The following is a 12,467-nucleotide window of genomic DNA, read 5'->3' as shown; positions in this document are numbered from 1 at the left end:
GGAGGTAAATACAAACACGAGAGGGGAGCTGCTTAGAGCAGAGGACGATGCTGCCAGGAGAACAAATGGCTCTGAACTGGTCATAAGTAAGCTGAGAGAGGAAGTTACAAAGTTTACAGCCATATACTCCTTGAATTTCTGCAACAATATTCCAACAGAAAGAGGGACACACACACTAGATACCATGAAATGAACTTTGATCATTTTTGAAAGGGTTGAGAGGATGTGACTCTGGGTGGTAGCAGATGATCAGACTTGATGGCATGAAATGTCACTTCTACAACCCTGTATTCCTGTGTCTCAATTAAAAGGGGAGACTTTGTTCTGAGTAAAAAAGAGAAATGCTGCTGGAGACCAATTTGAACATGTGAAGTTGATCTTGGCTGGCAGGATCAAAAATACTGGCAGGTGGCTCCTTCTGGATACCTGTGCCAATGGGATGGCTGCACAGCCAAGAGATGTCTGTGTACTACCCTCCTTATGGCTATTGGCAATGCCTGCCCTCGACTGCTGGTGATCAATCACTTCATTTAACCAGCTAAAGGTTAGGTGTGAAATGATGCAGGTGAAGGAACTCTTCCTAAAAGGTACAAAAAACCATGTTTTCCTAGAACATGGTCCCAGGGATAAAGGTCTTTTGCCAGTTGGATTGAAATATATGGCTTTGAACAGAGATGCCACCATGCCAGGAGGAAAGCAACACCATACCAAACACACACTACAGGGAAACTAAGATAGAAAATGACAGAGAAAAAAAGAAAAGGTGAAATACTGTTCCTAATGTAAAGGAAGCAGGTGCTTACAGAATTTACCTGCTACATACAATCACACTTGAATTTAATTTCATAGATTTGTTTGAGCAATAATTGGAAAATCATTTGCTGGCAGCTCATGTGCTGGCATTGTGTATCTGCAGACAGTGATTGCATTACAATGAGAAGTGGGATGCCTGAAATGAGAACTCCAGCACCCTGCTCTGTGCCAGCTCCTGTGTTGTTAAGCAGTACATGAGGCAAGGCAAAGCACTGGAGGGACTGAGGACATGCTCAGAAACAGCAGTACTGAAACTCCAGCCTGTAACTCACATTTTGCCATAGCAGAGAGCATTCCATGTCTCCTCTAAGCTCGACTTCAGCCCATTCCCACCTGGCAGAAATGAAGCTGCAGAACATGACAATTATTAGAGAGGAATTCCAGGACTCCTCAAAAATAAGGGAAAAAACAGTCAGTTCAACTGTTCCATTTAACAGGACAAAGCCTGTAGACTGTGAAAATTATCAGAATTGGCATTTAGCAGAATTGGCAAAAATGATGAATCAGGTCCCTGAAAAAATAATGAGGTGGACTACAAAATGAAAAGACATTTAAAAGAAGAATGCTACTGGGAATTTTTTTTTCTGCCTTCTGATAAGTGATCAGTGTGTGTGCCCTTCTTTCAGGCACCCAAGAGAGGGGGCTGGGAGGAATATAAAGAGATTTTAGATTCTCCTCCCTGTTTCAGTGTCACTAGCCTGAATGGCATTTGCTCCTGTGTCATGCAATGCTGTCATGGTTGCTGTGCAACTTCATCTCCCCTGCCAGTTTAATAGGGAACTTTATCTGCTTGTGCTTAGGTAATATTTTAATGTTATTTCAGCAGCTAGAAGGATCAGGAGTTTAATCTTTCAAAGAAAAAAAGTACCACTAAAATATCTTCAACTTTATTGTCAGCTTGGAGCTTTAAGAAAAATACCAGAACCTTGCAATTTAAAATTTACAATAGCATCTTTAGATTTAACAATGCTGGAAAAAAGAAATCCCACTTTTCTCACTAAATCCAGCACTGAGGGGTTTGCACAGGTATTACTTTTGTGATAAAAATGGCACAGAGCCAATGCTACCAGTGATCATGCATGTGCTATTTATGTTCTGGTATTTGCAGCATAAAATCCTAGATTGTGAAATCTCTTGTCCCAGCAGCTGAGGTGCAGATGGGCGTAGTGTGAAAGAATGAAGGGATAAGAATAGAAACAAAATGTTATTTTTAACATGATGCCTACTCATGGTGAGGCATTTATTGCTTTTCATGCTAGTGAGGAGATAATGGGGTTTTTTGCAGACAGAAGGGATTTATACCCTTATCTACAGGACTTTATAAATTCCCAACAGTATTTCTATACATAACAGGACTGATCCCAGTTATTTATCATTACAAAAAACTCGTGAGGAGGCTGCTGTTCTGTAGCCCACTCACAACCAACTTTCTTGCAGAATAACTAATGAAAAGAATACTCCTCTGTCATGATGTACCACATATTATGATCCCCAGGGCCCTTCTCTTGTGGAACCAGTGTCCTCCTCTGGGATGAGATGTCACTGAGATCAAGGGAAGTTTTGGGTGTCTTGCAAGACATCAGGCTAAGGAGTGATAGCTGCTTGTAAAGGAGTGGGCTAGAATACAGTTCAGTGGTTGCTGCAGACAAGGCAATACATCAAATCTCAGCTAAAATTATATAATCTCCTAAATTTATTTTTAAAAAATCCTGGATTATGTAATGTGTAAACACTATTCCCTAAGTGTTCAACAAAATGCTAGTCAGCAGTTCATTACTTCAGATTTGTGTTGCAGACCATTCACAAGCAGTCTGTCTTTAAAGTACTCTGAGGTGTTTTTGTTGCATTGTGAGATTACCAGAGAAGTGGTGTGATGGCTGGGAGCCCCAGCATTCAAAACCCTCCAGTGAAAGAAAGATATTGGAAATAATCTTCAGAATGATCTATTTACAAACGTTTTATTTCTACTGATTTTTTTAAATGTAATTATTTTTTAATTCAAGATCCTTACAGTCTTTTCTACTGATGGTACTGCTTTGGGAGCTAGTTGTCAAAGGCAGACTGGTGTCGCAACTCAATACCCTGAAAGCAGGTGACAATGGCATTTGACAGGGATTGGTAAACAGGAGAAGGAGGGAGGAAAGGTGTGAGGATAGACCAGGAGGAAAGGAAAATGACTGGGCTCTGTGTCATGTTGGTGTCCCTGAGAGAGATGTGGGGTAGATGGGCAGGCATAGGAGGATATGGGGAAAATGCCTCTGGGCTGGAGAAAGAGCAGGATAAGGGCAGGAACAAGATAAAGGCAGGAAACACAGTATCTCAGCCCCAGTGGTGAGCCCAGGACTTGGCTGCCCTGCACATAAACACCTCTGAGCCCCCTGGCTGCAGGTGTGTGCCCTCTCCAGTGCCTTTCCCTCGGAGGGGATTTTGGTGCAGTGGCTGCGTTCAGGGCAGCAGCGGTGCCCGTGCCTGGTTCTGCTGCTGGCACGTCTGGGGCCGTGGCAGCTCTCACCGGGGAAAGCACTGACACTGCAAAACACGTTCAGGTGTGAAAGATAACCAGCATGAGGGTTTCTGATTAAGCAGTCAGACTATTTATTTTCCCATGAGCTGCCTTATTTTGACTTCTGTGACAGTGACCACAGCCTAGAGGACCTTGCCTTCCTGCCTGCAGAAACTCGGGAATGCAGATCTCTGAGTGATGCTCTAAGTGGGTTCCTGGGGTCACCAGAAATTTAAAGATTTTGAGTGGGGCTGGGAAGAGAGGCAGGCCCAAAATCCACATCTTAGTGATATCTCAGCAATTTGTAGTGAAACCAGGGGATGAAAGAGGGGAGTCTGAATGAAATGCTGAGTGAAGAAATCCCAGCAGTGGCCTGCTGCTCTTTGAAGGCATTTAAGGTGTCAGGAAGAGGGTCCAAGACGTAATACAGAGAATGCTGCCCTGGAGTACTTGGATTATAGCCCTGTTTGTGTTACAGTACTACTCAGTGACATTATTTATTTATTTATTTATTATTTTTGTCACAGTGGCAGCCAATTGTTCATTCTTTGTTTTCTGGCTCTGACTCTGTATTTTGTTCTGTTCACACTCTTATTTGCATTTTTGCAGGGTTTGATTCTTCCTTGGCTGTGGGTTGAGTGAGGGAGCAGGGAGGGACAGAAGACAGCAGCTTTTTCTCTTCTCTGAGGCAGCTTGCTGTCCCTGGCACGTTGCCTGGTGTGCTGAGGCACTGGAGACGTGACTCCCTCCTGCTCCCTCATGAGCCCTCTCTGCTCAGCTGGAAAATAAAATGTGCTCAGCCCCAGAGCTTTCTGTGAGCCAGCTGTGCCACCTGGGCCTGGCTGCCGTGGGGTGAGGGTGCTCAGGTACTGGAAGGCAAAATCGAGTCCCTGGTCAACTTCTTCTCACTTCAGTTTTACAGATGGCTCATAAAGCACTTCCCATCAGTGTTTTATGGCTCTCCACCACCAATCTGTTGTTTATGCATCTCAAATGCCTTGGTGGCGGGATGCCTGGAAAATAAAATAATTGTTCTGTAGCAGTTTGTTCTGTTTTATTAACGATTAAGGTATTCATCAGTGTAATTCCCCATTAAATTTGCTCTTTGCTTCAAACCTCCAGGGGCCCTTCTTGCCAAGTGTGAGACATTCATTTTGCTGAAATATTTTCTGTCAATGACACTGTTATTATCAGCAATGTGGGTAGCTATATCTACCTAACACTTTTAATTTATGACCCCATGTCCTTATTAATGTAGATATATATAAGTAATGACATGGCACCAGGGTTTGGAAACATTTGCAGGCTCATAGTTTTAATGAAAAGGGGTCAACTGGTATAAATTGACCCACCACCATGGGCTTCTGTGGATCTATTCCTAATTCCAGCTGCTGAACATTTAGTGTGTAGTAATCTTGTTGAAAACCAGTGGGTCTGTGGATGATGCAAGGCTCTAACCACTGGTTTCAACACTTGCATTACTGCTGCTAAAAGGGACCAGAGGCAAAGATGGTAATTCTGAATGACTGCTGTGCTGAGGTGACCAACAGGTTGAGGTAAAACTATAACTAATATAAACATGATGTCTTGAGCTACTCTCATCAACACAGTGAATAGAAATTATTTTTCATTTTTCAGGGTGAGAAGAGAATAATTAAGTCTTTGTGAAAGACAACAATGATTAGGAAGAGAAAGAAGGACATTAGGCTTTGTGTGGACCTACAAAATGAGCCTACATAATTTTCTCATCTCACCTCCAGGAAAAAAACATTGATATATCTGCCTTATATCAATGGAGATAGATTATTTTTTCCTTATGAATTTTGAAAGCAAAGCTGCATCTGTGTCTATTTGCTTTCTCATAAATTTGATATTAAAATAATGAGGGACCTTCCTGACCACGCATGTAATCAAACCCCCAAATTACTGGAATTACTGGGCAGTAGAAAGGGCTGAAGAAGAAAGGAAAGCAAGTCAGTGTGCAGTCCACACCTGACAGTCATTGAAATCCAAGGGGTGAGTGAATAGCCCATGCCTACTTCAATGGATGCAAATAAATAACATATTTACAAAGGCTGCATTTGCATAAAGGCATGTTTGAAAAGAGCTTAAAACATCTAAGCCATATTTAGAAGATGACTGAAAATAAGGGAGTTTGACATAGCAATGTTTGAAGAAAGAGACCAAGGCACTGTTTTGTTAATGCTGGGGATTAGCAACTTAATTAGCTCAATCTTTAATGCAGGAAATTACCTAGTGAAAATGAGACTAGTTAACATTTGCAAGGACTTAAAATATTTAAATCAGGAAAGGACAGATTTTCAATGACACTTACACACCTACTAGATAAGCATTTTTCTCTAGATGAAAATTTCATTTTTTTAATACTTCTGCTATTTGATCCCAAAGGTTAAATGTGAGTTTATTTCCTATGGAGGTGTTGAGACTGGGGACTTTTCTTCATCTCACTGCCACATAAAAGTGATCTCTAATTTTCTGATACTGTCATCTTGTTTGCTGTGTCAAGACTGTGTCAAGATGAAAATTCTGTAACTTTTTGTAGGTAACCCTCATGTAGGCAACAGCAGTGATGTTGAATGTGATCTTAGATCTGGATGAGACAATTTTGATTTCTAAATCAAATATCATCTTTTTGTCACAGTGATTTTATGGCTAGAAGTCCCAGCTAGGTGGTCTCCAAAACTTCACATGGTGAAGAAATAGACTGAAAGACCTTGAATCAGTTGTATGTGGTGAGAACCACCAAATCATCTTTGGAGAGAGAATTTAGTCAAGTATTTCTCTGTAGAGGTCACATACATTTGTGGGACAACTTCATTTCAAGGTTATACTTCTAAACAGGTGACCTGTGAGCTCCCTGACATAACTAAAAAATTATTGTCATTGGAATGTGTCAATGTTTCAGCGTCCCTTCAAATCAGACTTGTTGCTGCCCTTCATAATAAATGGGCATAGAGGGTTTTTTTTTTCCTTGCATTCTTTGTTTCAGAGTGGGGGGTTTTTGAGCTGAATGTAACCAGAAATAAAAATGTATTTTAAAAATATTTCAAACAGAATCATATTATTTATACTGTTTATCAAAGCTAGTTGTTTGTGATTAGGCCATCTCAATATCTTCATTAGCTAAAAAATGGTTCCTTCTCACACAGAAAAATGAAAAGAGCCGATCTTGAAATAGATTTCAATCAAATGTTAAAAGGTTAAATCAACTAAAAAAAAGGAAGAAAGAAAGAAACATTAAAAGTATTCTCATTTAAGTAAGGTTATGCTTTATCTGGAACAACAACAACTGAAAAATTAAAATAGAAATATATTTTGTATGATTATGTTCCTTTAGGCTTGCTTTCTTCTATCTGTACTTCTTTAGTGCAATGTGATTTTTTTAACTGAAAAATGGTTTTTTCCTTCTTTTAGTGGCTGAGCAATAAGAATGAGGACTTGGAAATGGGACTCATTCCAACAGAACAACAGCACTCTGTTAAAAAACCCCATGGTTGTTGTGTCCTCTATTTTTTTTTTGCTTTTCCAAGATAAAACTTAAAACCATGTGTCCCATGACCAGGCGTTTCAGCTTTTGGATTATTTGGTTTGGTATTGTACACAAAACATTCACTGGTGCTTTAGTGGAGAGCATATTTTACTAACCTGATGTTGTCTTCTCTGCCTCTGCTCTGCTCAGCCAGGGCTGAGTGTGTGCTTTGCTGTGAGTGCTGTGAGTGCCTGCTTTGCTCACACATTTTGTCTTCACAGCTCAAGGGGGAGATGAGCCCAGCCTTTGAGGTGTTAAGATTTGGTCTTAATCCTTAGAACTCTAAGTATGGGGCTTTATATGAAATCTGTACATGTCTAACATATTTTTTCCTTTCTAATTTTAGGCTCACTTTAACCTTGTCCTGTCCCATGGACTTGAAGAATTTTCCTATGGATGTACAGACATGTACAATGCAGCTCGAGAGCTGTGAGTGCTCAGTTGCCTTATCTATCAATTAACAAGTTTTTACCCTAGCATTCAGTAATTAGATTGTGTTTACATCATCACATTTGTGAGGTGAGACTCAGTATTCCTGTTTTGTAAGGGAATTATGTTTGTCACCATAATGTGAGGGTTGCCTGTTTCTGTGCTGTTCCTGCTCCCTCATTCTTCTCCCTCCTGGGTCACATCACCTTACCCATCAGAGGTGCATCACTTCCAGGGGTAAGTGCAGCAATTCTCCCTGTATTCTGCACCCTGTGTGAGAGAAATTACTAAACCTCAGGAAAGTGAGAACAATTATCACACAGCCAGGGATTTGCTATGTCCGACCAAGTCAGGCTCACTTTTGGGAAATGGAAGTTAAATATCTGAGAAGCAGAGTTCCTATTAGTGATTCCTAAGCTGGTGTGCTACACCCAGGCAAGGCAGGGGCTGGGGAACAGCACACACCTCATCACTGCCTCCACCTGCCCAGGTAACCATCACACAAACCCAGCAGTGGCTCAGCTTTGGCAATCCAGTGATCCTTCCCAGTATTCAGTAGGTACCAGCCTACCCTGAATTATTTTTTTTTAATTTATTTAGCGGAGAAAGGATTTAGCTGTATGGCTGTGAACTGTGGGCTGCCACCTGCCTTTGTGCCCGCAGAATCTTAGACTGCTTTGGGCCAGCAAAATGAGTTTTTGGTGGCAAACCAGGGCAGCACTTCAGAATATAACAATGTTTACTTCTTGCTTTTAATAGAGTAATGGTGTAGTTATAGCAACTGACAGCTAAGAGGAATTGTGCTGTTAATTGAACAGTTTGAAAATGTAACTGAGACAACACATGTTGCAATAAAAGACATGCTTCTCAGACATAAGAACATTTGCGCTTTTCTGGTCAGTTGCCATCTAATAGACTCTGATTCCTTTATTGCAGTTGGCTACACCATGAACGATCTGATATTTGAGTGGCTAAGTGATGGACCTGTGCAAGTTGCAGAGGGTTTAACTTTGCCACAGTTTATTTTAAAAGAAGATAAAGAACTTGGTTATTGCACAAAGCATTACAACACTGGTGAGCATTATTCTATTTTTTTCTATCAGTTGTTACAAAGGTATCTATTGTCATTTTGTAATGGAAAAATATGGGTAAAAGGAAAAAAAATAGATTAAAATTTTATTCAGTCACACTTCTTTTTAAATCTGAATAGAAAGAAATTTTCTCTCTGTTATTATTTTGAAAGATTCAATTTCAAAGTTCAATTTAATTTCTTTTATGTATTCTAATGCCCTTAAAATCATTGAAGTATTTAAAATATTAAAAAACTGATAAAAAATCTAATTGTTTTGATATTCTTAAAATGAAACATTTTAAAAAACTTACTCTTTTATTAAATATTGTTTAATCACTTTTAAAGTGCTGATTTTTCTGAACTTAGTTTTTTTCTCCAGCATATCATATTTCCAATGAGGAAAAATATTAAATTTTCACCAGCCTTTATGTGTAGTCTAATTTATGAGATGTAGCATGTGAAAAGACAATATTTTCATTGCTGATCTGAATAGTGTACAGACATGGAATGTTGGGAAATTAGGTGTTTGTTTAATACTCTTAAGTTTTGTTCTTTCATTTGCAGTTTAGGAGTCTACAATGCTGTGGTTTTTAGCTTTAGTTTTACAGAGAAGAGGAAACTCTGTTAAAATTTTGATTTAGCTGCTTGGAGTTTATTTAATGGGGACAGCATTTATAGAACAGTTTTCTGGGTGCTTTCTGGGATTAAATATAATCCCTCTCATCTAAAATAGCTTTTTCATCATTTCAGCATAAGAGCTGATCTGGTTGCATCAAATGCATTTGTTTTAGTCTATGAAATAATACAATATGAAATGTTCTGCCTCTGCCAAAAATAATATCACATTTATTTCTTATGAAAATTGTTTGGTTTAATTTTTATAAATGCAGCCTCTCATTTTGGAGACAAAGTACCAAGGAAGGAAAACTTTGTGACTGGCACCCCCACCACTGTCTTCTCTGTAGTTTGCTCCTTCGGGTTTAGTGTGAAATTAAAACATGGATAAAACTTATTACTCGGCCTTCTCCTAAACTCACTGTCCAGGCTGTGCCACAAAGTCTGGAGAGCCTGTGACAGATGGTGCACTCATGCCATTGCTGCCACAGGTGGCCACCACTGCCCTTCCCAGTCCCCTGGCCAGGAACAGCCCAGGTCTCAGCATCTGCCTATCCAGCCACTCACTCATTACAGAACTTCTGGGCTGTCAGAGGATTTTATTCAGCTTCCACTCCTTTCTTTGTCAAACACCCTCTGCACTCCCCTTTGTGCTGACTCTTGCACCCCCCATTCATCATTGTGGACCACCAGAAAAATATAGGGACATCACAAATAGGAGCAAACAGTCTAATTTCCCCTGAAAGGGTGAATGAGGAAAAAAGCATCTCTGTTCATTTTCCAGCCAACACAAAAGGGCTTGAAACCATTAACATGACACTTTAGGAATGAGAGGCCTTCCTGCAGCCTGCCTGGAGTGAGTACCTTGCCCAGAGTAATTCTGAGAGAGGCACAGTGATTGCATTAGTGGCTGATGAGCTGTTGCAGCTCAGGGCTCTGCATCTGCTGCTGCACAACTGCTTCCCCTGGCAGGCACCCCAAAACCTCTGTCCCCAGGGCTGCTGTGCAGCAGCTATCACTTGTTTGAAGAATCTCTCGCCTCCCACAAGGGATTGGTTTAGGCTTCCCGGCGTAAGACTTTTAGCAAAATTCAAAGTAGACTTTGAGTTGATTCTGCTGTGAGACATTATCCACAGACAGAGGCAAGTGACATTGGCAGAATGAGAAGTGTGATCTACCCTAGGACTGTAAGAGGAATAGTTTACAATTTGTCTGTTCAAACATGTTTGCTTAATCTCATGCCTCTAAAAGACCAAAATGCTGTCCCCTTTTAATACTTAATATTATATTTGACTAAAATAAAAGCTAAATGAATTTTGAGAAAAGAAACATTACATTATATTTTCTGGAGGTGAAACAATTGTGCTAATATTAATTTTCTCAGTTAATATGGAGAACTGGGCAGTATACTTCAGTGCTCCCACACTTCCCCCAAGCTGGTATGCAACAAGTGGCTGACCAGTGTTTGTGTATCAGGATCTGCCAACAGTATTAGGTTAGGAAAAAGGCCACACATCTAACTTATGTTCAGAAAACGAGATAAAAATGTGCAAAAAGCATTTATGAAAGTAATTTCATGTTCTAGGAAAGTTTACATGCATTGAAGTCAAGTTTCATTTGGAGCGTCAGATGGGATACTATTTAATCCAGATGTACATTCCTAGCCTGCTGATTGTCATTTTATCCTGGGTTTCTTTCTGGATCAACATGGATGCTGCTCCAGCAAGAGTTGCACTGGGCATCACTACAGTTTTGACAATGACCACACAAAGCTCAGGATCAAGAGCTTCTCTCCCAAAAGTAAGGAAATAATTTTGTACCATGAATTTGCTCTTAATAAGAAATGTTTGTGCTACTCCTTTAAATTTCACGAAGATCTGTGTAAATATGGATCTGATAAGGGTACATGAGAAAGTGGTAACAGTGTGGTGTTAAATTTGCAATACCCTTCTTGCATTTGAATTAAGGAATGTTTCTGCTGTTTTGGTGGATGGCTGAAATGTGCAGCAGTGTGAATTTTTAATGAGTTTCTACTAGTTTTGACACTTAGGAATGTTTAGAAACCAGATTTTCTGAGGTATTTAGGTATCTTACTGGATTTGTTTCAGACTGGGGACTTTAAAAACACTGGAATGTTAGACTCTTATGTATCTTGACGTTTCTAGATATGGCACTTAGTCCAATGAATATATAAATATATCCTCCAGAAATGTATATATAAAATACATGTTTGTAACATATATGCAACTAAAAGATTTCTTTCGTGAACCTTTTAGTGGGGAACCGCTGGTGTCTTTGTTTCACAGCAGAATTTGTCCATATCCCGCTCATTCAAGTGTTAGCTGAAGACCTTCATCCTATCTGTGCACAAAAATATCCTCTCATTCAAATTTTGTGGTCTTTTTAATCCTGGCCAGATGTTGTAGATGAATTTACAGATTACAGACTGGATTCTCTCTTTAGTCAGGCTGACAGCTCTTTTTAGCATAGGCGCAGCCCAAATACTTCTGATAACAGCATTCCCAGCCAAATTTAATGTGCAAGGTTTTATACAATTTTCTGGAAGGGATTTCAGAGGTAGGAAAGTTCCCAATAGTCTAAGGACTATTAGACTTAGATGAGACTATCAATGAAAAGCACAAATTTTGAGTATTTGTGTAGATCATGATCCATTCCAAGAAGGCAGGCTGTATATTGTGGTGCTTCACCCTCAGTGTCACATTTGGTCTCATTCCAAATAGGCAAGTTGTTCAAGTGGAGGGAAACTTCAAAAAATATAGGGAAACTCCAAAAGGTGCACGGATTGTCTTACTCCTCTGTTAGTAATGAGAAAGTATCACTTAAAAATCTGGTGAGTACATTTAGTTCAGCTTCCCTTATTCACTTGGAGAGATGCATTATTTTCCATACAAACTGAAAGCCTCTCATATATTGACTCAGAATTTCAAACTGAAAATCCATTAAACATGTCTTCAGACAATTCAGTCCATATTACCAGTGAACATTATGTAAAAAATTTCTGAAAAGATAATCTTGGCAAGAGCATACTGGCTATTTAAATAATAAGTTTGGAATAGCTGAAGACTGTGTCTAGATGGCACAACATGAATCCATGTGAAATATTCCAAGTTTCTTATAAATGCCTGGCTTGAGAAGTATAGATAATGGAATCACTGTAGTGGAGATTTCCAGCCACATTTCCTACTGGGCAAACAAACCACCTGACAAAAGGCTCTGCAGTGCTGGTGTGCCCCAAATGCTTTCAAAGGTGTTTTCATATAGGCCTTTGGTCCAGCCGAAATGTTTTCCCTTTTGCATCCTGTTGTGTTTGAGTAGAAAAGTATTTGCTGAGTGGAACAATGGGAAGATGCAAAATATGTTGACCATGACATGTTGATTATTGGAGAGGTTCTTCTCCAGCCTCAGGATTAAATACATTTATCTCATCAGCTGTCAGAGAATGGTGGTGCTCTGCTCCTACTCCA

The 12,467-nt window shown here is 39.8% G+C and overlaps 1 protein-coding gene across 5 annotated transcripts in view; it reads left to right on the top strand.

Moving 5' to 3' along the window:
- GLRA2 (glycine receptor alpha 2) overlaps positions 1–12,467 on the top strand; it is a 119,177-nt gene that overhangs the window by 36,976 nt on the left and 69,734 nt on the right. For all 5 annotated transcript variants that reach the window (XM_064708157.1, XM_064708178.1, XM_064708149.1 and 2 more), the window contains exons 5-7: positions 7,213–7,295; positions 8,232–8,369; positions 10,568–10,782. In XM_064708157.1, the coding sequence (XP_064564227.1) occupies positions 7,213–7,295; positions 8,232–8,369; positions 10,568–10,782 (436 nt within the window). The remainder of the gene's footprint in view (positions 1–7,212; positions 7,296–8,231; positions 8,370–10,567; positions 10,783–12,467) is intronic.

This window comes from Zonotrichia leucophrys, chromosome 1 (assembly GCF_028769735.1).
Source record: "Zonotrichia leucophrys gambelii isolate GWCS_2022_RI chromosome 1, RI_Zleu_2.0, whole genome shotgun sequence".
NCBI lineage: Eukaryota > Metazoa > Chordata > Aves > Passeriformes > Passerellidae > Zonotrichia > Zonotrichia leucophrys.
This window is presented reverse-complemented; position numbering and strand designations above follow the sequence as displayed.